Source organism: Triturus cristatus, chromosome 4_2 (assembly GCF_964204655.1).
Source record: "Triturus cristatus chromosome 4_2, aTriCri1.1, whole genome shotgun sequence".
Taxonomy (NCBI): Eukaryota; Metazoa; Chordata; class Amphibia; order Caudata; family Salamandridae; genus Triturus; species Triturus cristatus.
The window spans coordinates 302,075,771-302,103,225 of record NC_140586.1 but is presented as its reverse complement, the minus strand read 5'-3'; the positions used below and the strand labels follow the sequence as shown (position 1 = coordinate 302,103,225).

Here is a 27,455-nt window from a genome sequence, read left to right as displayed (position 1 = left end):
CAATGATTTCTACGCAGGGGGCTTATTAAATATCTTATATATTATATAAATATTAAGAAAGTCTTACCTGCACAGGCAGCAGCCCGTGCAGGTAAGAGCCGTAGGGCGATGGGGGCAGGTGGGGGTGGGGGGGGGGGGGGGGATTACAACAGACGACGATGGTGGAAAATCAATTATTTATTTAATGTTCCCTGAAGGTCTTTTGTCGAATCCTTCCCCCCAACCCGGCACCACCGCTTTTACCTGCACGGGCCAATGCAAGTCCCTTGCGCCACTGAGAAAAAGTGACGGGCTGGCGGCGGAAGGAGCTTGTGAATAAGCCCCACCCCACCCCTCGGTGTAGACTTTGATGAGGTCTGTGTAAACCTCTGGCCCATTAGAGACTGATGTACTGTGGGGAGCCTCGGTCTGAGGCTTGGGTAAACAGACCTAGAATAGTGCCTTCATTCTCTTGTTAGGCCGAAGGGAAGTGGGGAGGAAGGCGACTGCCTACGTTGAAGAGCACAGGATGCGAAGCGCTGTGCTTACTGTAGAGTGTAACTGGCTCTTGTCTCCATCCTCTCTCTCTCAGTTGCTGCAGGAGGCCATGCTGAGCTCGCTCTGGTGCTCTGGAAGTGGAGACGTCATTGAAGACTGGTGCCGCTGTGACGCAAGTGCCTTTGGTCTGGATGGTCTGCCCACCTGTGCGCCCCTGCCGCAGCCTGTGTAGGTCACGTGCACGCTGCCACGTTCTCCCGTCTCCTGCTCTGCCTTCTTGCTCACCTACCTCCATTCCATCCCGTCTAATGGTCCTTTCCCAAGCCCACTATCCTCTTAAACCTGCCTCCCTCTCCTCAAATTCGCTTTCCTCTCCTAGTCCTTACATTCCGTTCTGCTTCCTCCCTCCTCACCCCCCACATCAACTGCCCCATGTACATGTCCACTGTCCTGTCTCGGCCTTCACTTACTTCTCTTTGGGTCAACTGCCTTTCCTGCATCACTGCTCTTTTCCCATATACACTGTCCTCTCCTGCTGCCCACTGTCTTCTAACCAAGCTCACTGTCCCACCGGCTGGCCTTTGCCCATGGTCACTGATCTCACCAATGTGCTCTGTCTGCCCTTTCCACCTGGCACAATTGTTCGAATTAGCCTCAGACTGCAGGAGGGCATCAGTGTCATATCATAAATATTCATAAAAATATGCCCCCCCCCCCCCCCCCGCAGAACACATTGAATTGCCCTGAGTCTTCCATATCTCTCAGATATTCATTCGCCGGGGGTTGGTTGGGCTGTGCTGCAGGGGTTGCAGGGGCTGCAGGGGCCTGTGTTACGCCACTGGACACCATGCCAAATAAAGGACCATGAGGGAGCTTAGCTTTAACATGGCAGCCCATCCCACTCTGCAAGCAGCCCCTAAGGCAGCAGCCTTCAGGGGAAAGCCAGAGTGGCCAGTTGAGTCCTGCTGGCAGGGAAGATGGTGCGGCTGAGCAGGTAAGCATGGCACCAGCTTGCTAGATGGAGGGCCGGGCAGACCAGTGCTACGCTGCTGAATAAGGGCATCCATGGACACATGGTATAATGGCAAGAGGGTATGTCAAAAGTGCAACAAGGGGTAAAGCCCTCAGGTAGATGTCAGGAAGGTGATGGGGCACAATACCACAAAAGAGATGGCAGCAGAGCCCTTCATGCCCCTGAAAGTCTGCTTCAGTGTTTGATTTGTGCTGTTGGTTGCAGGCAGTGAGCCCTGGTACTTGTTTTTTTTTTTTTTGGGGGGGGGGGGGGACCAGAACATATATATATATCATCAGACTTAGACCCAGAGCAAGAGATAAAGAAAATGGCAAATGGAACAGAAAAGGGAAGATAAAGATAGGGGCACAGTTACAAAAGGGAGAACGCACTGACACAAAATGAAACCTGCCAGAGTGCGATGGGGATACAGGAAATGTTGGGTGGTGGAAGAAAGAGCCATGAAGTAGAAAGGAGACTACGGAGCCTTTGGTATTTTGCAACCCTGGCATTTGGCAGCACCGGTGGGGGCAGGGCTGTTACAAAGTGTGGCAGAGGGGGCTTCATGTCCTGGTCTTGCTCTTTCCCAGGGCCTCTCCAGCAGGGCCGGACTGGAAACCCAAAGCAGCCCTGGCAATTTTGTCTGACCAGCCCCCACTCCCTGTGGGGGTGGTGGGGCAATCAGACAAAATTGCTCCAGGCTGCTTAACAAAACCGGCCCCCACTGCTGCTTTTATTACTGGGGGGCAGATATTGCAACATCACTGCAAAAACCAGCTTTAGTAACAAAACCAGCCCCCACCGCTCCAAAACTGGCCCCCACCCTTCCAGCCTCCCAGGAGAACGCCCGATGCTCTCTACAGCCAGTCCGGCCCTGCTCTCCAGCAACCTTGTGATCTTATATAATAATAAGGCAGCTTATGTGGCCAGATCACTGGATGGCGCCATACACAAAGGTTTCCCTTTCCTAGCGCACATTCATTTTTAATACTTCGAAACAGGTGCTAGTTGCACCTGGCAAAAACAGAAGGAGCATCCATATTACATTTTGACTTAGGACCGTGAAAGAGCCTCTGACAAGGCTCGAGGGGGGCCCTAAGAAAAGCTTTGTGCCCCTGCATGATTATTGTGCAAATTAAAGACTGACCCGCCCTCACCTTAACGGTTCTCCCATCAAAGGCAGACTTACCAGTAGGATGACCGAGGCAACACTATTCGCAGAGAAGAGGCAACAAACTTCCCCCCTACTACCATTTGTTCAAAGTCCACTCTATAAAATAGATGTAAATCTGCTCTTCGTTGCCCGTGGCGCCAGGGAGGTTTACATGGTTGTCATGAAAAACAAACTTGAAAATCAAACTGCGTTGACCATTTCCTCACAAATTCACTTCTTCTGAATTTTCAACATGAATGACTTTCAGCGAGGCCAACTGGAATCCCCCCAAATGTTTGCCAAAATTCTCATAGTGGACCCTAGCACGGAGCCAGGGAGCATTGCGAGCAAACAACCATCTTTATGTTGACATCGGGGCAGGGCTCTGCCAAGAAACACGTTTTGGAAAAAATCATATCTCATGGTGCATTTTACATCACAATCTTTAAATAAATCCGTTGCAAACCTGTCGCTTTCATTTGCAGTCCTGAAGGGAAATTAATGAAATATTGTAATACTTCTCTGCCACAGTGCACAGGAGTACTATTTTTACTATCATCATAGCCTACTCCGAGTTAACATACTGTAACCGTGCACACTCATGCAACCTAGTTAGGTAAAGAGTTGAGGTGGTGACAGTGCTCAAAACTGGCTCGGTACCGAGTAATAAACATAAACCAATGTTTTCCAGATATACTTGACCAGTGCACACTTACAGACCTACACCACGTGTGTGCAGGTCTTATGGCAGTGTGCACCTTCACATAGGCACCCACTGCATGTAAGGCGTGGTGAACACACACTCACATATATACATATAGAGTGCGTGCTTGTTGCATGACTCTGCACATAACATGTGTGGGATTGCACCAGTGTACACACTAAGGCACACAGCCAGTGTAATCAGGGCTGGGCTGCCACAGCCTCATCGATGAGCACATATTGAGTGTTTACACTCATCAGAGTCATTTAGGGGTTGCAAGAGTTGCAGCTGCGACCCCTGGTTTGCCCCTTGTGAACCCGTACTACCTCTGCAATCCCTAGCTCCAGGGGTCTCAAATGCAGTGCCAAGAACACGGGGGCGACCCTGGATTCAGAGATGTTTTAAGGCAGGGGCAAAGTGGGCTTTGGCCCAGGGCCCCCACCTCACAAGGGGCCCCCTTGCAAAGTCCCAGCTACTAATCATTGTAAGCACAATGCATTTTGTGATTTACCCATACTGTATTTTTTTTTAAACAACCCGTCCAGTTCAGCAGTCCTTGCCTGCTTCGGCCCCACTCCCTCCAGGTAAAAAAATAATCTCTGGCTGAAATGTTGTAATTTTGTGGTTGAGATGGGCATGGCATGCGCACTAAACTTCTGAATTCATCTGTTATCTGCGCATGCCCAGCTCAATCACACGTGCCATTTTTTGTTCCGAAAAGTAACTGCAGGGAAAAAAATATTTCTTTGCTGCGTGTTTCCTTGTGAGGCCCCGTGCACCAGAACTCTTCAAGTGACATCGTGGCTGCTGCTGCAGGCAGAGTGAGTGCACTGTGCACAATAAGAAGTAATTATTCTCTGCTTAGTCAGGCCGAAGCCCCCCCAAAGCAAAGATGAGTGCAGGGGCAGTGTGGTGCTGTCTGTTTTATTTTGTTGTACCCCCTCAGACCTAGTTGAGAGACGGAGACACTCTCCGACGAGTTCAAACCTCTTTAGGCCAGGGGCGAAACAAAGGCCCCCACAGCCCCCGCGTTGCGGGGGGGGGCCCAAGCTCGAGGGGCCCCCACAGCACACAGTAGTCGCTGCATTGGTTTGCCAGCAGCACTCAAACAGCAATTGTTAAATAAAACAGCAACGTTTAGATTACCACCAGTAATCATTGGATGTAGACATAGTTTAAACATTATTCCGCCCACCCCGATCAGTTTAATCAAATAAATTAAATGCTGCGCAGCGTGCAGCTTCCTAGTATTCAGTCTCAGGGTAGGGCAGGGCACTCTGGAATGATCATGCGCAGTGTAACTGCAGGTCCGGCGGGCCGGGGGCACTGACTGAGCGAGTCTGATGCCGGGGGTGACCGGTGATGCACCATGCACGTTTGCCGAGGGAGAGACTAGTGTTACAGCGGCCAAGAGTCTGTGGAGAAAGGCGGGCGGCTGGCCCACAAACTGAACTGCAGTGCAAGCCTCACAAGTAAGTGAAAGTGTTACTCGGAGTCAGGCGAGTCCAAATCCACAAATTCGTTTTTTAGTGGTACAGCTTGATCAGTTCCTGCAGAGAGAGGATGAGGCACGTGGTTCTGCTTAAGTCCACCCCTGGGAGATCTACCCTGTTTTTTGTGGGGGCTGGGGCGTTATAGAAGATGAGGTAATTTGCAGACAGTATGGCCTCCCACCTCCTGTTTGGTACAGTAGGGTCCCACAGTGCCTCTGCATTTCTGGTGCTTTGCTGCAGTTTAAAAAATGTTCTTGGAGTTTCTCGTTGCTCAGATGGGTGTAATTTCTCACTCAAGGGCAGCACACAGAAACTATGCATCTCAGTGCACTGCAGCATGTGATTATCTACTGGCCCAGCCTCAGTCTTCCCTGTCAGTCATTTCTGGTTGGCACAGGTGAGTCAAGCAGCAATGGGGGCAGTGTTGGCGCGTGGGGCAAAGACGTGGGTAAAAAAGACATTATTCTGTATGTATGTTCATTGGTCTTTCACCTTTAAATCTAAAGCACGCTCCTTAAATGAAAGATGAATGCAAGTTCAAGTAATCAGTGAGAAATAACTTTTACATTGTGAAACCTCACTTGATTAGTCTTCCTGCAGATGTCGGTCTGTGTTTAAGGAGAGAGAAACAATTGAACCCTGGTTGGCGCAGCAGGGCATAGTGACTTGTGTATTTATAGTGCTATGACATCCCCTGCTTCTGCGACTGAGAAAGAACTTTAATTATGCAAGTCATTGATTGTAATGTGCACAGTAGTAGATAAGGGTCACTTAAAGTGTTAATGATTTGGCTGTAGAATGTAACTCCTAAGTATACTGAAATCATGAAAATGCCTCACATAAGCAAACTAAAAACTTGGCAGCTATGGAGAGAGTCATTCTAGGGCAAATGGAGTGCCCAGAACCCATGGATGGCTGAAGGTCCTATGGGGCAGTGTGATCCGAGGCGTTTAGAAGCAGAGCACCTCGCACATTCACACTTAAGTGCCATTCCATTTATGGCACTTTGCCCCAGTTTTAAGATCTTCTTCGAGTTTCTTGTCGCTCATAGGGGTGTAATTTGTGATATTGATGAGTTTCCCTAGTAGTCATTGCTTGATTTTGATTACAAGAAAGTGTCACTCATGGTCATTGAAATGCCACTCATAATTGCACTGATATTATGAAAATGTTACATATAGCAATCTGAAACCTTGGCAGCTATGGAGACGGTGAGTGAGGCAATAATTAAAATTGCATTCCTAGTTACAAGGCTCTTCCAGGCTAACTTCTGCATGGGGGGCATCGGGGTGGGGGGGCGGGAGTAGCTGCAGACACAAAGTTCAGAGGTCCCTTGGACTCTTTGGTGCGACAATTGGTGAATGCTCGTAACTGTCTGTCCTCCCTCCAGTACCTCTCTAGATAACATGGGAAACACTTGGCATGGCTTCACATAGGGACAGACACCTCTTAGAAATATAATGTCATGACTAGGCCTGGGTGAAAATTTTGTTCCGTTCGCGGAAAATGCGATAATTTGACATTTTCGCATTCTGCGGAGAGCGCGAAAATGTCAAAATTTCTGCATTCCGCAGCTTGACGATAATTTGTTTCTTGCTCGCGCTGTAAGATAATACATTCTCGCGCGCGCGCGATCGCCTTACCTGAATCCCTGCGTTCGCCGACAAGTTTTCTTGATCCGGTCGCGTTCTCCATGAGATGTTGTATTGCTTTAGCCATTTGCGCTGTCTCGCGACAGTTTGCGCCCGCAGTGAAGTCATGCGTCACGCGATCACGTCTTTCTTCTCGCGATCATGCACCGCGAGACAACTGAAAACAAGATGGCCGCGCCCGCGAGCAACCACATGGGTAAGTTGGCGAGCCGCAACCATGCAGAAAATCTCACGAACATGCGGGAAAAAAACTTCTGCATGTTTGCGATAATTTTTAACATTTTCGCGATAATTTGCGAAAGTGGATTTCGCAAATTCCGCCCACTCCTAGTCATGACTGCCAAGCGGCCCGCTCCATCTGAGACACCGTCAATCAGTGCAAGACAACACTTTGCATGTAGGGAGAGGAATGTCCAGGTGTGTGACAGGAAACACAAAACTACCCGCGCTGTTTGCTAATTGGATTGAACTACCTGCAGCGTCACACATCTTTTCAGAATACTCCTGTCGAAAATCAGGCAATAGTGAGAGAGGAGAGGGGACTTTGGATCCAAATCAAAAACATACCTTCCTGTAACAGTAACTATCAAGAGAAGTGCCCACATCCCCTAGAGGTCATGACCTTCACCCTTCATTGTAGACAATCCAGGCTCAGTGGGCCCTTCAGACCTTTGGGCCCTGGTGTCACTGCACCTGCTGTGCCCGATGAAAGCTATGCCCCTGCACTCCCAGCGAATATTTGTGAATTCTGTTTGGGGGAAGATACTGGGAGACACCTATACTAGGATTCATGGATAGACACTAACATGAGAAAACACTGGGAGACACAAACACTGGGAGACAGACAAGGGATGACCCTGAGAGACACACACATTGAGAGACATGTATAAGGGAAGACTCTGGGAGACACAAACAGACACTGGGAGACACAGAGAAGGGAAGACCCTGGAAGTCACAAACAGACACTGTGAAACACCTGCACTAGGATTCCTGGATAGACACAAACACAGGGAAATACTGGGAGACACACACAAGGGAAGACCTAGGGAGACACAACCACTGGAAGACAGAGGTAGACAGACACTGGAATACACAGCCACTGGGAGACACAAACAGACACTGGGAGCCACAGAGAAAGGAAGACCCTGGGAGACACAAACAGACACTGTGAGACACCTGCACTAGGATTCATGGATAGACACAAACATGGGAAAAAAATGGAGACACAGACAGGGGAAGACCTAGGGCGACACAACCACTGGAAGACCCATACACTGGGAGACACTGGAAGACACGAACACTGAGAGACACCTGCACTAGGATTCATGGATAGACAAAAACATGAGAAAACACTGGGAGACACCTACCCTATGATTCATGGATAGACACAAACATGGGAAAACACTGGGAGACACAGACAAGGGAAGACCCTGAGAGGCACGAACACTTAGAGACACAGACAAGGGAAGACCCTGGTAGACATGAACACTGAGAGACACAGATAAGGGAAGACACTGGGAGACATGAACACTGAGAGACACAGATAAGGGAAGACACTGGGGGACACAAACACTGGGAAACACAGAGAAGGGGAGACCCTGGGAGACACGAACACTGAGAGACAAAGACACTGGTAAACACATACAGACACTGGGAAACACAAATACTAAAAGACACAAACACAGGAAAACACTGGGAGTCACGGACACTGAGAGACACAAACACTGGAAAACACAGACAAAGGAAGACACTGGGATACACGAACACTGAGAGACACAAACATGGGAAAACACTGGGAGATACAGACAAGGGAAGACCTTGGGCGACACGCAAACTGAGAGACACAGACACTGAGAGACACGTAGGAAGGAAGACACTGGGAGAAACAAACACTGGAAGACATTGGGAGACACAAACACTGGAAGACATAGACACTGTGACACACAAACAGACACTGGAAGACACCTACATTAGGATTCATGGATTGACACAAACATGGGAAAACACTGGGCGACACAGACAAGTGACCCCGGGAGACAAGAACACTGAGCGACACAGAGACTGAGAGTCACAAACAGACACTGGGAGACATGAACACTGAGAGACACAGACAAAGGAAGTCATTTGGAGACATGAACACTGAGGGACTGGGAGATACAGGCACTAGGAAACACAGACAAGGTAAGACACTAAGAGAAAGAGACATGAATACTGAAAGACACAGGGAGATACCTATACTAGGATTCATGGATAGATACAAACATGGGAAAACACTGGGAGACACAGAGAAGGGAAGACCCTGGGAGACACAAACACTGGAAGACACTTATACTGAGAGACACTGGGAGACACAAAGACTGGGATTTGCAGAGAGAGGAAGACACTGGGACACACGAACACTGAGAGACACAGACAAAGGAAGACACTGAAAGACACACACACTGGAAGACATAGAAAGAGGAAGACCCTTAGAGACATGATTACTGCAATACACAGCCACTAGTCTGGGAGACACCTACACTGGGATTCCTGGATAGACACAAACCTGGGAAAACACTGGGAGACACAAGCACTGGAGTCTGGAAGACACAGACACTGGGATGCTCGAAGAGACACTGGGAGACACGAAGACTAGGAGATGCAGACAAGGGAAGACACTGGAAGACATAAACAGACACTGGGAGACACCTGCACTAGGATTCATGGATTGACACAAACATGGGAAAACGCTGGAGATACAGACAAGGGAAGACCCTGGGTCACCTTGATGCAAGAAGAAAGGGTGATTGTTTTGCAAAACATGCTTGATTTTCTTGTATATTGCTGGAGTGTGATTGCTTTATTATGCACTTTGAAAGTAATTGCACTTTTTCCTTTGCTTTACCAACTACAGTTTGTATAGATTCTGTAATTAGGTACTTGCTGATATGGTTTGTTTTTATTCTACATTCTGTGCTATTTATGGTGTTGATTGCACTTGCTTGTAATATGTTGGTCTTAAATCTTGTAATTAGCATTGCTTACAATAGAAATGATAACTTCAAACTGAGAAACAATTGCATCAATGTTCTGAAACATCCAAGCAGTTTTTATCCTCAGCCTCTTGCTTGCCTGTTTTTGTCCTACTTACTCATAAAGACATGATGGTAGAAATTGAAATTGTTTCCTTAGTTGACGTTATTATCATGCACAACATTTGACAGTCACAAGTGTGTGGCATGCAGATAATTTGCATTTATTTCTCTTGGAGTTGGCAGGATAATGTTTTATACCTTGTGTACTCCTGTATATTGTCAGTTGAGTCTGTGAAATTGCAGGTTTAGGTTAGACTTTCAAAGTTTCAAGTTTTGTCCATCAATATAAATTCTAACTCAGACCCTTCATGGTTGTTCTTTGTTCTTTAGCAATAGGCAGTTCCTGAGATAATAGGATTGCTCCTCGGCACCCGTGAGGGTCTCAAGGCACTGGGAAAAGTGGCATGGGGACTGATGGGCAGAGAGATGTCCCACCTATAGGCATTGATGCACACACAGAGCAACACATCTACAGGAAGAAATACATGCATATCTTCATACAGGCACCCTTTCACATAAACAAACAGACATGCAGCTCTCATTTACACAGACTAAAACACATATGGCCAGCCATGCACACTGGTTGAAATACCAATCAACATAGAGGCCCCAATGCACACATACGTAAAGGCAAACAGCTTCCAATGCAAATAGACTAAGAGACATAAATGCCATCATGCACAGAACCCAATATACATACAAATGCCAATGAATACAAGCCCTCTTACATTTAGGCACACAATTCCATGGATTTATCGCATACAGCCACCCATGCACACAAACTGGTTGCCCATGCACACAAAGCAAAATACACAGTCACACATACACACAGACTTACAATTACTCATAAATAAAGACCATCACACGTACTGGCACCCAATGCACACAGGTGAAAAAAGACAGAGACTCCAAGCACATAGAAAGAATAGGTCTGCAGGAAACTCCCTGCACACAGACACCCATGAACAGTCGACAACACAGATACAGGCATCTGAACACACAGAAGCATATATGTAACTCGCAGAAAATACACATAAAGGTACATCTGGACAGTACTATGAGCATAACGACAGATCAGGAGATGTGACTTGGATTGTTGTAGGTATAACTAGAGTGATGCAGGTGTCAAGTCCACTTGAAATGTAGCTCCTTGGTCCCCTGGTGACTCCTAAATGATGCCCCTGGTGTACTAATCATATATTATTGATCCCAAATAATGTACTAATTTATTCCTCCTAAGCACATAATTGAAATATTGATAGACACTATTTACCATTAATTTAGAAATCCAAAGGACATACTTTGCGTAATTTATTAGCTAGTTGAGTTGCCTGTATTTAAGTTTTCTTTTCTTTTATGTTTCAATATATAGCTAATTTGGAAATTCCACTCCTATTAGAAATTGACTCATTGTGAATATTTGGATGATGTGTCCAAAATAAATGTATCCATACTAATATGTATGCAAATATAATTTTAAATGAATCATAAACCTGCCCTGTCTTCATGTGAAAAATTAAAGTTGCCCAAAAACAAATGAAGTCCCACAAAGGAAAGTGATACCTTTCAATTGCTCCCTAAGTAAAAGAAATGTCAGTATTGTTCATGCAATTACACGTGTAACTGAATGCTAGTTACTCTGTGCCCCAACCTCCCACCACCTTGCTGATAGGGATGGTAAATTTGAAATGTACATATTTTATACCTTGGCCTAGTAGGTCCAGAATGTTTGATCATGCTTCTGGATTTCCTGAACATATTTGTATGCCCCACATCATAGTCTGCAATAGTGTGTTGAACAAATGGTTACCGATATAAATAACAAACAACAATGTACTGTTTTCTTACTTCCTCAGCTCGTGAGCACATACGTTATTGAATCTTTATATAATCTGATAAGTTGCTCACTGCACAAAATGAGGCGTTCATATGTGAGTGGAGCTACGAAAAGGAAACAAAAATCTGAAGTAAAACAGAAGCTTGCAAAGGTTCAAAAAGTAACTTCATTTTTTCCGGTACAATCGAAATGTTCTACTGATAATGCGGTGCAGTCACAGTATGAAGGAGATGATCTTGTTGCTAATGAGCCAGTAAGAGAATATACTGAGGATGTAGCTGCTTCCACTTCCTCTAACATTATAGATTTACAAACTATTGCCGGAAATGCTTCTCAGAGTATAACAGATGACAGCCAATGTTCACAAATTCCACAACCAACAGCAGTGAGCTACGCAACAGATCCTGCCTTATGGAATCCTATCACAAACGAAACACGATCATATTGGGATCAAAGAGGGCCTTCAACCTGTCAAAATCGAAATAGTGATTTTTCCAGTTCTGCTCGTGTTTATCAAATTGGAGAAATGAAACACAAGCGGAGTTTATCCGATGCTGCTTTCAAGCAGCAACTGCAAAATGGGGAATTTGTAAGTCGTACATGGCTATTATATTCTCCTTCACAAGGAACAGTGTTTTGCTTGTCGTTTGTTTTCTAGCACAGATTCTGCCTTCAGTAGATCTGGTTTTAATGACTGGAAGCATGCAGCCCGTCGTATTTCTCAACATGAAGCTTGCCCTGAGCATCGAAAATGCATGTTAGTATACACCACCCATCAAAAAGAAACTGGTAAAATTGATTCTGAATTAGAGGAACAGATAAAACATGAACAAATATACTGGCAGGGTGTGCTGAAAAGAATTGTAGCAGTTGTTAAATTTTTAGCAGCAAGAGGTATGGCATTCAGAGGAGAAAACCAGATGATAGGATCACTGCACAATGGAAATTATTTGGGGATTTTAGAACTTCTAAGCCAATTTGACCCGTTTCTTGAAGAACACATCAGGAAATATGGAAATGCTGAAAAGGGCAATCCCTCATACCTATCAGCAACAATTTGTGAAGAATTTATCACATGAATGAGCAAGAAATTTTTTTCTGCAATAATATCAGAAATAAAGGAAGCAAAATATTATTCTCTCAGTGTAGACTCCACTCCAGATGTGCGTCACATCAATCAGTTGACATTCACAGTGAGGTATGTAAAGGGTCACGTACCAAAGGAGCGTTTTTTGGAATTTATCTCCATTCATGGTCATGGGGCAGAGTATCTTGCCGATGTTGTAGTGAAATTCCTAGAGCGGGCCGGTATTCCATTATCAGATTGCCGTGGTCAGTCATATGATAATGCAATATTTCTAGTCAGTATTCGGGCTTACAGGCAAGATTGAAAGAGATCAACGAATTTGCTGTTTATGTGCCATGTGCTGGCCATTCTTTGAACCTGGTGGGTATATAAGTGCAGCATGCAGGTTGTTTCTTTTTTTGACTTTGTTCAAAATTTGTACACTTTTTTTGCTGCTTCTACTCATCGTTGGGATGTGCTACTTCATTCTGTAGGCCCAGATCACAAGGTTGTAAAACGCTTGTCTGATACTCGATGGTCAGCTCATGCAGATGCCCTCAATGCATTGTGTGGTGGCTATGAAAGAATTAAAGCTGCTCTTGATTCACTGACAAATGATCACATTCAGTCAAAAGATACAATGCATGATGCACTTAGTCTCCTTAAAAAAATGGACAAGCTGGAAACCATTTTCTTGACCATTCTCTGGAATGACATACTGATGCATTTCAACGAAACAAGCAAGACTGCACAAAAAGAAGATGTTAACCTCTCTGTTGCAGTCAACATTATCCAATCTTTGAAGTCTTATGTCCAAGAGTTGAGAGACCAATTTGATGACTATGAATTCAAGGTAAAGGCAAAAGCTCCTGATACTCATTACAGAGATTTTGGAAAGCGTACAAAACAACGAAGCAGTAGACAAACTCGGTTTGAAGGACCCTCTAGTGACACCGTACTTGCAGGACCGGACTGACTACCGGGCGTTTTGGAATTCTGCCGAGCAGGGGGCTGATTTCACTGCGGTGGGGGCTGATTTTGTTCATGGAGATCTGCGTGTACTTCAAAATAATTAAAGCAAAACGAATTTCGTTCGGTACACGCAGGTCCCCATCAACGAAATCAGCCCCCACCTCAGCAGCCTTCCAAAACGCCCGGTAGCCAGTCCGGCCCTGCGTACTTGAAGGGCAGAACAAATTTAAAGTAGAAGCATACTTACCGATCATGGATTCTCTGATTGATGGTTTAACACGGCGAAGCGAAGCATATCGAGACCTAAATAATCGGTTTGGCTTCTTTATAAAATTAAAAAACATGAACACCAAAGAAATCGAAGGGTGGTGTGAAAAACTTGCCTCTTTGTACTATAAAGACCTGAACAAATCTGATCTCATCAAGGAATGCCAGCAGTTCAAACATTATCCTGTACACAAAAATGAAACAATTTCAATGACTTGTCTTTACAGGAAAATAAAAACTGATAAAGTAGAGAACACTTTCCCTAACATTGAAATTGTACTGCGAATATTCTTGTCGATGATGGTCACAAACTGTACTGGTGAAAGGTCCTTTTCAAAGTTGAAGCTCATAAAAAATGAGCTACGTAATCGAATGCTACAAGCCAGACTCAATTCTCTGGCTCTGCTGAGTATTGAGTCAGAAATGCTCCAAGAAATAGAATTTACTGATCTGGTTAATGAGTTTGCTGCTAGCAAATCCAGAAAGAGATGCATACTTTAAGTAGTGTCTTACAGGTGCCTAATATTGTACAGAGATGCTCCAAGGTTTGACTTAGAAGCTTTATTTTACAGAAAAACATAGTGACATTTTTGGTATTCATTGAATCTAAGTAAATATTCATAGAAACACATTTACTTTCCTTTTTCTAAAAACCATCTGCATTAAGATGTTTGACTTCTACAACCTAAACTGCACTTAAAATACCCCTAGATGCTCTGGAATCACAGCACATTGTGCACTTATAGCATTGACATTATATGACAAGAAAAACTGACAAATGGGAAGAAGACCCAAGAACAAAATCACTTTGAATAATGTTCGCAAGAAAATGCCAAAACCGTATTCTATGTGACAAACAGCATTGTCAAAATTCAAGCCAACAACATAGAGTTCTTGTACTCAATCTTGCCTATTTCGTCCTTCTCCAACTATGAAACAACCAAAGAGGGCCTGACCATTCAGGAAAACAGCATGGATGCCTTGCAGGCATCTCCAAGACTGAGTAGACCAGGAAAATGGTAAATCATAAATGGGGTTCATCTGAGCATCATAAAAGTATTGTCAGCAGTTCACAAAAGCCTATAACTTTCTATGGTCTATAACTTTCTACTTATCATTGAAACTTAAATCAAGCTTTTGATACAGGCAGCAAACATTGCCTTCAACAAAACTTCCAAACCCAGCAGCATTTATGTTCAATTCCTCAAAATTAAAATAGAACTCCTAAACACAATTACTGCACAGGTCAGGTGTAGGTAACAAGATTTGCAGAGATACAAGATGAGGTCCAACAAGGATAATTGCTCAATCATGTTCTGTTTAACCTATGAACCATGATGTATATGATATCATCCAAACAACCACCTGTTGCACAGAACACGTTGAAGAAGGTTGAACGCCAATGCTTTTCTGTATTTATTACTGTTTGCTGTCAGCCCATGCAATAAAGTTCGTCCCAGAATCAACATTGTTAAGGCCTTAAACCATTTGAATTTCACCAGTAAAATGTTAAAGCTGATGTTCTGAGCATGTCTGAGGAAAGAAAGAACCAATGTTAACAATAGAAAGAAGGTAAGAAGAACAGCACTGAAAATAGTAAATGCATAGAAAGTTTCATACCTCAGGCTGAAATGAATGAAAAATAATATCATGGAACAAGACATTGATTGAATCTAGACAGGTGGATACAGAATTTTGCTAGAAAATGGGACAACATCACTCTAGCCTACTTCAATAATGTTATATGTGATACTTAGAGTGACTGAGAGAGTGGTCTAGCACAACCAGACGGCCCCACTGATCTTCATTTGTCTTCAGGTGTGGATTCAAGTAACATAATCACTATAAAATGTAATGTAAGTAATTACAGCTCATTTTTCTTCTTTCTTTTACTGTTTCATACATTTTGAAAGTATCATTAAATATTGCGTGACATAGCAAGGGTGTGAATGAACGTAAAATGGACAGTGAATTCAAAGTTATTGTGAACAGGGGCCCCCAAAATATGTTTGGCCGAGGGCCCCCAAAATCCTTAAAATGTCCCTGCCTGGATTCCTTATTTTCTGCCTATTTCTCATTATACTAATAGTGAATAATGCACTACTTGTGTAATAAAAAATGCAGCATGCTTAGCAGCATCAGGACTTTTGATAGCAGCTGTGGTAATTAACAATGGTTTTAAATGTATATCATGTGTGTACTTGTGGGTAGACGTGTCTTTATGCAAGAGAACGTGTTTGTGTAAGCATGTGTGTAAGGGAAAGTGGATGAGAGTCAGTGACCGATTGTGAATGACCTTTGAGACTGACTGTCAGCAAGTGTGAGTGAGAATGAACACGTGTGATTGAGTTAATGAAAGTGAGTGAGAATGCATAAAAATGAGTTTAAGGGAGTGTAAGATTGTGAGTGAGCATATGAGTGAAAAGGAATGAGTGAGTGTGAGTGTTGGGGAATGTGAGTGAGAATGTGATGTGATGGTTACAAGTTTGTCATTGGCCCTGGTATACTGAAGGTAATTATTTCCGTTTAGAGAGACCCAGGACAAAAAACTGATGCTGCCATACTTGAGGTAATTGTTAGCATGCCAGGCCCCTGTGGCAAAATACTAGCGTTAGTGGTAATTCTTAACATAGATAAAGGGCACCAATGGTAAAATACTGGTATTGGCAATATGTGGCATATAGGGCACTCGTGGAAAAATACTAGCATACTTGAGGACATTCTTGGCATGTGGACTCCAGTGGCGAACTGCGGGTACTAACAAACTGGAGGTAATTCTTGGCATAAAGGTGGGCCCTGACATACTGAGATCCTTTTTGACATAAGGGTTACCTATGGTATATAGACTGCTTATATTGTAAAATTCTGGTGTCGTCATATCTTATGTAATTTGTGGTACAAGGCGGCATCCGTGGCTTATGGGAACACTTGTGACAAAATGCTATCCTTGGCACAATGGACACACGTGTTAACATATGGAAACACTACAAAGCACATTTTGAAAACATTTGGGTCAACTCCAGGGGAATATCAGGTTTCACTGGATTAACACATTATGAATGGATTTGAATATTTAATGAGGGTCCCTTCAGCACCTATGGCATTTTAGAAACTTTTTGTCAAAATTGTGCTTTGAAATGCATTATATCACCCCATTTATTTTAAATGTTTATCTGGGTTAGAAATCCCCTAGGAGAGGTCTGACGTACTCACTTCACTCACTCACTACAACGATCAAGTCAGCACCATAATATAAGTGGTATCTACAATATAAATATTTCTGTGTTATGTTGTTAAACTAATTACGTAGTACTATGTAACTTCAGCAATGTCAATAGTGATGTTAGAGTCATGTGACATTTCTTCCTGTAAGAAATCAGGGCCAAGGGTCATGATGTCACTTCCTGTGATACCATTACGGTCAAAGGTTTGTGATGTCACTTCCACTACCCCAGGCATTTTGATGAGTCGATGCCCATGCTTACACTCTGGTTTTGGGTAGACTCAAACACGTGCAAATCTACTGCGTGAAGAGCTGAGACAGTGCACACTTTGGCACACACTCTATGTAATCAAAGCAGAACTAGTACACACTTGCTGAGACACACCTGCTTTCTGTCAATATAGCAGTTGTGTCCAAACTCTGATCCACACAAAAAGAGCACATGCCTCGGAACACTGCCTGCCTCTCATGTGTTTGACTAAGAGCCTCATTTAGAGTTTGGTGGAGCGACCACCGCTTCAAAGTTCTACCAACCTGCAAAGCCCACTCAATCTAGCATCAGAGGAAGAGGCAGGTTTATTCTGGAGGAGCCTCTGCTGAATCTGCTGGTGTAAACCTTTGACCTGGCGGCCTGTCCACTAAGCCTCTGTCTGATCACACTGATGGCCATCACTCATTTTACCGTCACTCATGTTTCCTGCCCGCGAGTGAGGCGTGGCCGACGTGGGCAGGGAAAATGCAGAAAACTCCCTACGCATCAGGCCATTTATTTTATGTTCAGAGAATGCACACACTTTCTTTTGGAGTTTGTTTCAGTGAACAACAATGTAAGTAACCATCAGTGATATGAAGGGAGCCTCCATAGTAGGTGGGGATTGCTCAATAGGGCGGACGGTCACTCCACTAATCTGGCAGACCAGCAGCATTCCACAAGAGTCTAAATGAGGCCCTAAATCTGTGACCAAATCTGCTTCTCGCAATAGCATTGGTTGGATTTTAAATATACCTGCTGCATGCTCCAATGAAAAACTTTAGACCCCTAAAATATAATTGATGTTATTAATAATAAAAATAATAATGAGATTAGTACCAATAGTGATATACTATTCATAAATACCAATCTACTACTAATAAATAATTTTTTTATTATTATTTTTATTGTTATTAGTGTTAATAATATTGTTATTATTGCATTTCTTCTTTTTCTTCTTCTTCTTCTCATTATTTTGATATTCTTATTTGTATTATTATTGTTATTTTGATATTATCATTATTATTTCTGTTGTTTTAGTTAAGTATTTTACAAATGAAGCACTGTGGTGCTCATTCTAAAGCAGCAGCGGCTGCTCCCGAGAAGCAGCAGTGAGGCGGGGAGAGGGGGGGCAAGAGGGTGGGGGGGTTTAAATTTTTTTATAAAAACTTACCTGCCAGCTGGCCAGCAGGCCGGCCGCCGTACCGTCTATTCCATCCCCTTTGTGGGTTCTGTGCAAGCAGGAAGCTCCCGGACTCCTAAGCTCCCCATAGCCAATCACAACGCTACAATGCAGCATTGTGATTGGTCTGAGCGCCACGGTTCGGCGTTCAGCCAGGGCCTGGGCATGTTCTCCACCCAGGCTATAATGCAGCCTGGGTGGAGAACATGCAAAGTGAGCATTACTGTTTGGCCAGCCTGTGAGAGCCAGCTAAACAGTCATTGCGCACCTTGCAGAGTGTCCACCACTCCTTCTCCCTGCTCTGACATCCGAGCAGCCCCGCCCACAAAGCTGCCAAGCAGAAAAAACAAATAAAATGATAATGAAGTCAAGTTATTACCATTTTATTTGTCCTTCTTTGCAGTGCTAAAACCAGTGGGGCGATACTCCTCCACCTTAGCGGAGGAGCTGCCACTGTTAAAGCATTTAAACCTTATAAAAGGATAACAAAAATATATACGTGGTCTATGATTAGTAATCACTACACGGGCTGCCGTCTCTGGGCCCGATTCACAAAAGTAATCTGAGACAAAATCTTTACGAACTCCTAAGTGCCCTTTGTGAATACCGAAAGTCGTTAAGTTAGGATTTTGTCTCAGATTACTTTTGTGAATCGGGCCCTTTGTTTTCAGCGGCCGAGTGAAATTGTTTTCTTCGGAGGCTTCGTTTCCAGCACTTTCCAGGAGCTGCTGCTCTCACAGTGACATGCACTTTAAAGGGGAGTGAAGCCCCACGCCTGAATGGTCAGTTTGTCCAGGTCAGAAAGCGCCTCCCCGCCACTGGCCAGTCGGGCCCTAAAAATTAACCAGAATGACAAATTCAGCCCAAAGCAAGCCTTTTACATCATTCTTTTTCCTAACTATTTTTTTTCTTTTGACAGCTTTCCACTATCTATTTGTTCTTGCTTTTAAATCCTTTACATGTGCTTCTTCCATCTTCCTCCAAATAATGTTTTCCCCTCTTGGTTCACTTTTTTGTTGTGCAATCTGTCGTCTTTTCCACCTCTGTCTTACACTCTTCTTGGCCCTCTTCTTCCTTTTTTTTTAACTTGTCCTCCATTTTTAATGTATGCTTATTATTTACCTTCTGACAATAACAAATACCCATGAGATCACTCCCAATTTAATTGTAGCAAAGAATTAATAAGCAACCAATCAACAACAACAAAAAGGCAGTAATGGTCCTTTACCACCACACGAGCCCTAAATCCAATAGGTAAATCAACTTCGGTGCTCACTTCCGAGGTCCTACTGCCACAAAAGCTCAAACCTTACACAAATTAGATAAACACAAATATGAGAGAAGCACTCAAACATATGCACAGTTCGCAATCACTTCAATCAATATAACTACAAGTTTATCTGTTCTGGCAGTGGTGGTCACAAGGTATTCCACGTTCAGTCCTGGGTCGCTCATGCTGCCTCTCTCACTTTCCCGAGATCCCTGAGGTTAATTTCAGCAGGTAGAAGGAGCCATCAGAGAAAGAGTGAGAAATAGAGGGAGGGGCAAGGTAGAGAGAGGAAGAAGAGAGAGAAGGAGAGAAGGAAAGAGAATGGATGTTTGGAAAAGAGAGATTGCGAGAGGAGATAAAGGGAGTAGCGCTGGTTTAAGCATTTTTACCAGGGCTGGTTTTGGTTCCAATACGGCCAAGTGGAAGGGTCTTAGACTCACTTCTCTTCCTTTGAATAGATGATATCGCGAACAGCCAATTCAACTACTGATGGCTTTGTGATGCTGCCATGGTCTCAGTCGAAGGGGTTTACTGTAACTTCGCTTTCTTAGATGTGATGTTATCTCTAGGGTCCTAGTGGAAGGGAGTTGCTGCCACTGCCATCCACTTGTATAGAGTATATCTTCAGATATATACTCACAGGAAAATTAAGTCACTTCTCTTCCTCTGAACTGGTGATACACCTTAGGACCCAGCTGACAGGGCGTGGTGTGATGCCGCTTGCACGTATCAGGGACCGCTTATAAAGGACTTGATATAATTTTTCTTCCCATGTATAGCTATGGGCTCAGTAGTAGGGGGACTGACTAAGTAATTTTCCTAACTGGGGGAATGCTTCCAGAGACCCAGTGGAAGTAACCTGCTGTTGTCTCGCTTCCCTTGATAAGATGCTACCTCTAGGGACCCAGTAAAATGGACTTGCCATCACTGGATCTCCCATGATCATGTGATGTCTCAAGGAACCTAGACTAAATTAAGATATTCGGGTCCAGTGGAAGCGGTCTGACTGTGAGCTGTTTCCTTTTCAGACTGCAGCTTTCGATGGACCAAGAGCCCAGTAGCACTCTGGTGGTGCTGGAGTGGGAGCATATGGAGCCTCCCATCGGAGTCCGGATCGTTGATTATCTCATCAGTCAGGAGAAGGTCACAGATCGACTGGATCACTCCAAAGTGGAGACGGGTGAGTATGCCAAGCATGTGGGTCAGAGATGAACGACAACCAGGACTTGTTCAGATCATGGTAGGTGAAACCCGGCTTGTATCTCATGTGCATGTTTAGTAGAGTGGCATGATGTGACAGCTCATTTCACACCACAAGTCCCATATACATTAACTAGTATTGCTCGTTCCCAAGTTCAAAGTCATCGACCGCTCGTACATAGTTTCAAGTATTCACTTATTCAGTGGTCTTGCCCATTATAGTGGGTTCTTGCTGATTCACACCTCAGTGGGATCGCTGTGGTCTCCTACATTTCAGTGTATTCTTTATGTGTTCATAAGGTAATGAGTTCTAGGTGTTATTACTAGCAGGGAGTTACTGGTCTGAAACAGATCAATATCATCTGGGTGGGTAAATACAAGTCAGTGGGTTCTCTGTGTTCCTGCATACTTCAGTGGGTTCTCACTAGTCTATCTTGGTTCTGTGGGTACTCTCTGATCTCTCACACTCAGTAGTTTATGTGTGGCTTTCTATTTGTCAACAAGTTCTCAGTGGTTGTAAAGACCTCAATGGGTTTTCATTGGGCTCTGACCCTTTAGTGAGTTTTCTGTGCTTTCTTGTGTGCCAGTGGTGTCTGTTTGACCTCACCTCCAACTCCCATTCTTTAATTGAATCGCACTGGTATAACACAATTTTATGGGTCCTCTATAGTCTACCGCATTTCCATGGGGCTTTTGTCTGGGATCACATTGCTTGGTGAGTTGCTCTGTCTTCACACACTCCTCTGGATCCTGTGGCCTCACATGCTTCCTTGGAGTCTTACTCTCCTCTCTTATCACCAGAATCAGTGCTCAGCTTTGTTGATGACATCATTTCTGGAGCCAAGTCCCCTTGTGCAATGCCTGCCCACGTGCCGGACAAGCAGTCAATCACCATTTCCCTGATTGTTCGCTGCCTCGAGCCAGATACAACCTACACGTGAGTAGCCCTTTTACATAGTATTTTCCTAAACAGACATTTCTCTGTCTAGATCACTTGTACGTAAGCGGATGTTGTAATAGCTGCCATCAAACATCTGGGTGGCCAATAACTTTCTAGCTCAGTACAGCTCACTTACAACAGCTAAACATAAAGTAATTTGATGAACATGTCCAGTTCATAGTTACTCCTGTTAAATTTTATAAGCAGGCACAAATGGGTACTTCGGTTATCTCACAAGGGATACCGTGGCGTGGTGCTGTGGATTCAAGATTTGTAACAGTATGTGGTGGGCTAAGGTAGACAGGTGAGAGATGATGTCCATCTCTCAGTAAATCACAAAAACACCAGTTAGTAAGAGGGTCTTGGGGAAGTTTACAGACCTGCACGGACAAAATCCCCTATTCACTAGATATATATCAACAAGAAGTCCGCGGGTCTACTAAAGCAGAACTGAGGGCTGACGACAACAACACAAAATGTTCAGAGGAAAAAGTCCTCATAAAGAGGACGAAGTCCCATCACCCACCGAGGTGGCATGCTTCATCATCTGGGGCCTCCTCTTAACCACACCTAGTGCAGTTAAGGAGCTACAACTCCTTTACTAGTGTCAATAAGGAGGAGCTCGTGGATGTTTTTTAAGAATAATGACAGAGGTGTACCTCTCCTAACGATTGGTGAAGCTGCCTAAAGTGTGGTGAAACTACGTTTAAAAAAAGTGCAGTGTATATAAACAGTGTATTAAAATTGACTACCTAAAGAAAAGTGTGTTTATTAAGTATCTTGAGGTGTCAAAAAATAAAACAAAGAAACGTGTTCCCAGAAAGTCTCCGAACACGCTATTAGCAGACATGGTCAATAACAGACATGGTCAACATGTTTCAGCCAACTGCGATCTGACATTATGATCGTGGCTTTCTTCAGGACCGATTAGTACTACTGCATCAAAAGTAAAAAGTAAGGTGCAAAAAATCACATAACAGAAACTAAATGGAACGATACAACCTACAGATGTACCTGCTTATTAGGAAATAAGCGGAACTGCAGGGATACACAACGGTCAGCTGTTTAAAAAACAGAAACAGGAGAACACATAAATGTTACATATTGTCTTGAAACACAGCACTCAGTCACTTAAAACAACTGTAAAAAACAGTAGACAATTGTCATGGTTAGGTCACCTAATGACCTTCTTACCCGTAATCAATCGGGGATAAACTCCTACACTCCTGGTAACGACTCAGGGCGTGAGGCAGCGCTCTACATAGAAAATAAAACGAAGGAAAGCTAATAGCAGGAAGAAGTCAGATAAAAGATACTTAATTCCTTTCAGTAGCAATAACATAGCCACACAACAAATACAAAAACTGAAAATCAATCAACATGACTGCCTGAGCCAAGTAGTTGAACCTATGACCAAACCTTGGAACTGGTGTCAGTCTAGGCGAATAAAATTAATACCGACCAGAACTGAGCGAGTGGAGGAATGTTCTAGCCCCTATCGCTTGGGAAAAAAACATCCAAGTGCATGTGGTAAATAAGGAGCCACGGCCTTCCTCTCGAGTACGAGACGGACCGTTAGTATGGCCAAGTATATATACCAAAGATGCAACTAAGCTCAGTCTTAAAATTTATCACCATGCTGGTAAAAAAATGTTTTCATCTTTTTATCTCAAGGCAGACTAACACTCTGGCAGGTAGACCCAAAGCACCACATGCTAGTTAAACAGGGGGTTAGAAAGGGGGGGAGGTAATGGTGCGCAGTCTGCTTTACCTGGCCGTCGCTACCACGGACGGTCTTCCTGATCGTTCCGAGCGGTAACGGGACCGAAGCAGACGCGTTTTATTTTCTATGTAGAGTGCTGACTCACGCCCTGAGTCGTACCAGGAGTGTAGGAGTTTTTCCCCGATTGATTACGGTTAAGAAGGTCATTAGGTGACCTAACCATGACAATTGTCTACTGTTTTTTACAGTTGTTTTAAGTGACTGAGTGCTGTGTTTCAAGACAATATGTGACATTTATGTGTTCTCCTGTTTCTGTTTTTTAAACAGGTGACCGTTGTGTATCCCTGCAGTTCCGCTTATTTCCTAATAAGCAGGTACATCTGTAGGTTGTATCGTTCCATTTAGTTTCTGTTATGTGATTTTTTGCACCTTACTTTTTACTTTTGATGCAGTAGTACTAATCGGTCCTGAAGAAAGCCACGATCATAATGCCAGATCGCAGTTGGCTGAAACATGTTGACCATGTCTGTTATTGACCATGTCTGCTAATAGCGTGTTCGGAGACTTTCTGGGAACACGTTTCTTTGTTTTATTTTTTGACACCTCAAGATACTTAATAAACACATTTTTCTTTAGGTAGTCAATTTTAATACATTGTTTATATACACTGCACTTTTTTTACACGTAGTTTCACCACACTTTAGGCAGCTTCACCAATCGTTAGGAGCAGTATACCTCTGTCGTCATTCTTAAAAAAGATCCGCGAGCTCCTCCTTTTTGACACTAGTAAAGGAGTTGTAGCTCCTTAACTGCACTAGGTGTGGTTAAGAGGAGCCCCAGATGATGAAGCATGCCACCTCGGTGGATGATGGGACTTCGTCCTCTTTATGAGGACTTTTTCGTCTGAACATTTTGTGTTGTTGTCGTCAGCCCTCAGTTCTGCTTTAGCAGACCCGCGGACTTCTTGTTGATATACATCTCTCAGTAAAGCCAACATCATCAGGCTAATGTCAGTAGCACAAACATGTCAGCATTGCACCAGGGCAAGTGTGTGTTAGAAATAAATAGACTGCTGTACATATGAGTAGTAAACAAATCTGGGTAGAATACAAGAAATAGAAGTGGGTATTTGGTCAGTGCCTCTGGGGTGGGGCCATTAACCTGGGAGACTCTTCATTAATGCTGGTGGATAAAGTGCCCTTTGATGAAGCAAGCATCCCAGACATGTGAGCGTAGCTCCAATATCCAGTATCATCCCACTCATTACACCATTGACGTCAATATGGCACTGATACAGCTTGAGAGACCATGAAGAAGTTGGTACATCCTACCATGATGCTGTACATTGCCATCTGGTCCTTGCTTTGGTTTTTCATAAGTGTGAAGGCTGAACTGATGTTAGAAAATGGTGGGAACATAACCTGTTCTTGGTCAAAGCTATGGCATGTTTTGGAAGCATCTCAGTCCGATTTACTGTAATTCTGTAGTTACTACCATATTCTAAATTATGGGAGATATTTGGTAACGCCTATTTTCAGACACAGGCAGCTGGATGGGGGATGAGAAATTGCAGTAAAATGTTGCACAGGTCCTCTGGCGCCTATGAGTCTGTTGTCTCTCTGGTATTGCCTCAAAACCTTGAAGGAATACTTCTAAAAAGACCACTTCTCAATTATTAGTTCTAAAAAGAAATACTTTGAAAAGGGAAAGTGTTAGTTCCCAAAATATATTGAATTAAAGACAGTGAGAATGCATTTAAGAATTTGAAATTAAGAGAACTGAGCAGTGGTTCGTAACATTTTGACTTCTGTGGTCAACCACTGAATCATTACTGGAGTCCTGGGACCCCCACTGAGTGATTATTGGAAGCTAGAGCCCCCCTGGCTCAAGCAATTTCTATGATTTGAACTTTAAAACAAGACACAAAAATACAAAAACAAGTACACACCAAACAGATGCTCACATATTGAAATATTTTGCTTTATTAAAATCCGATGTAGAAAAGGTTTTCACATTCTCAATTTTGCTTCTTTATTTGTTTATGCTTGATTAATTTTAATGTATTCATTTTAATATTATTTAATTTTGTAACACAGTCGCGGACCCCTTGAGTTGGTCTCATGGACCCGTAGGGGTCCTCAGACCCTAGGTTAAGAACCGCTGGACTAGAGCATGGTGGGTAACAATATGGAGATTGGGGTTAAGGATACAGGGTTAAGAGTTAAAGGTTTGGAGTTTAGGATTAAGGGGTTAGGGTGTATGTTTTAGTCATTAAGATGTTAGGGGTCAGTGAGTTAAGGGTTAGAAATTAAGGGTTTGGCGTATATGGTCAAGGGTATAGGGACAAGATGTATAGTGTTGGGGTAAGGGCATATGTTACAATGTTTTGAGGTCTATTCACAACCTGCACTTTGTAGGATGTGAAATAGTACTACAGTAGTACTACTCAAGTCCCATAGGAAATAATGTTAATTAAATAAAAGTATTCTCCGCTCGTTCAAATCGCAGTTGAAGAACCAGAGCCCTGACCACAAAATTGATGCTGAAGGTGAGTTTATTTGCAGCTCTCACAGACCGCAGCCATGACACGTTTTGACCCCGTGGGGCCTTGATCCCATGAGACGCTTCACAGTGGGGGTGTAGCTTTTATACCATTTTTTTAACAGTCTTTTGAAGTGACAAGTGCAATTTCGTGTAGGGTCACATAGAAACTGATACAATTCTCTCAATGTTACATTGTGTCCAGTTATAAATACCGACATAGTCATTTTGTAACCTCATTGGTATACCAAAGTTGTATACAATGATCATCAATCTCTAAAATGGATGCATCGTTTTTTGCATACCAATAAATATCCACACAACATATATTGAAACATTGATAAAAATATTTAAAAATATATAAATAATATATAAATATATAAATCTATCAAAGTGGTGCAGTTTGTCATAAATACAGAAACCTGGTTGTATACCAAAGAATGTAATTATGTATAAACATCACATTCTATAAATACGGTTGGTCGAACTTGAATCACGGTATAAATACCTACAGACCCCCAGTGGGGTTTCTTGACACTATAACCATAAATATATATCAATTGTTAAAATCCATTATCAGAAATGTATAACTGCCACTCATTAAATATTTGTTATTCATTCAAATGCTTATGCTTGTACTTTTTATATCACTTGTAAACCCATGACTATGTTACCCTGCCGCATTGTGATAAATGTGCTGGTGCAATAATTACGTAAAACAAAGTGCTATGTGCAGTTTACACCTCAGTGTAGAAAAAGCTAAAAACCATTTAAAAAACTGTGCTGGTAATAACTGGGGGCATAGTGCGGTCTAGTTTTGCCTTACTGTTTCTTGGAGGTTGAGGGGCTTCTAATTGTCAACTCTGTTATAACCCAACTAGAGGCAGGTGTATAATTCCTCAGTGGCATTGAGGCCCCCCTGCTTGGAATCCAACTCCAAAATGTACCGTGTCTCCAATCTCCTTAGAGCTTTTTCCTCTGTTTCCTCCTCTCTTGTTTGGTGGCACGCTATCAATTAGAAAATACTTTAACTCTTTCGGGTCTGCATTGTGGACCTTGTTGAAATGTCGTGCCACTGGGTAAGTTTGGTCCCTATTTTTGATAGCTCTAATGTGTTGCAGTATCCTCTTGTGCCCTTGGAGAATGGTACTACCTACATACTGTAGGCCACAGGGCACCCCAGCTCATAGATCACAAAGTCTGATTTGCATGTCAGAGCTTTGTTAATGGACCTTGTTTGATCGCTGAATGGTGTTGTGTAGGCAGTTTTGTTGATCCCATACTGACATGCCTTGCATAGTCTGCATTTAAAGAACCCATTTCGTTGGACTAGCCATGTGGCTTTAGGTGGGTTTCCGGGGTCATTGCGAACTAAAGTGTCTTTCATGGAGGGTGCTTTGCAATATGTTATGGCTGCCC

General features: G+C 43.4%; 1 protein-coding gene across 2 annotated transcripts in view; it reads left to right on the top strand.

Annotated features, from left to right (window-relative positions):
• ASTN1 (astrotactin 1) overlaps positions 1-27,455 on the top strand; it is a 636,055-nt gene that overhangs the window by 562,371 nt on the left and 46,229 nt on the right. For both annotated transcript variants that reach the window (XM_085601605.1, XM_085601604.1), the window contains 3 exons: positions 572-705; positions 20,661-20,812; positions 21,634-21,769. In XM_085601605.1, the coding sequence (XP_085457731.1) occupies positions 572-705; positions 20,661-20,812; positions 21,634-21,769 (422 nt within the window). The remainder of the gene's footprint in view (positions 1-571; positions 706-20,660; positions 20,813-21,633; positions 21,770-27,455) is intronic.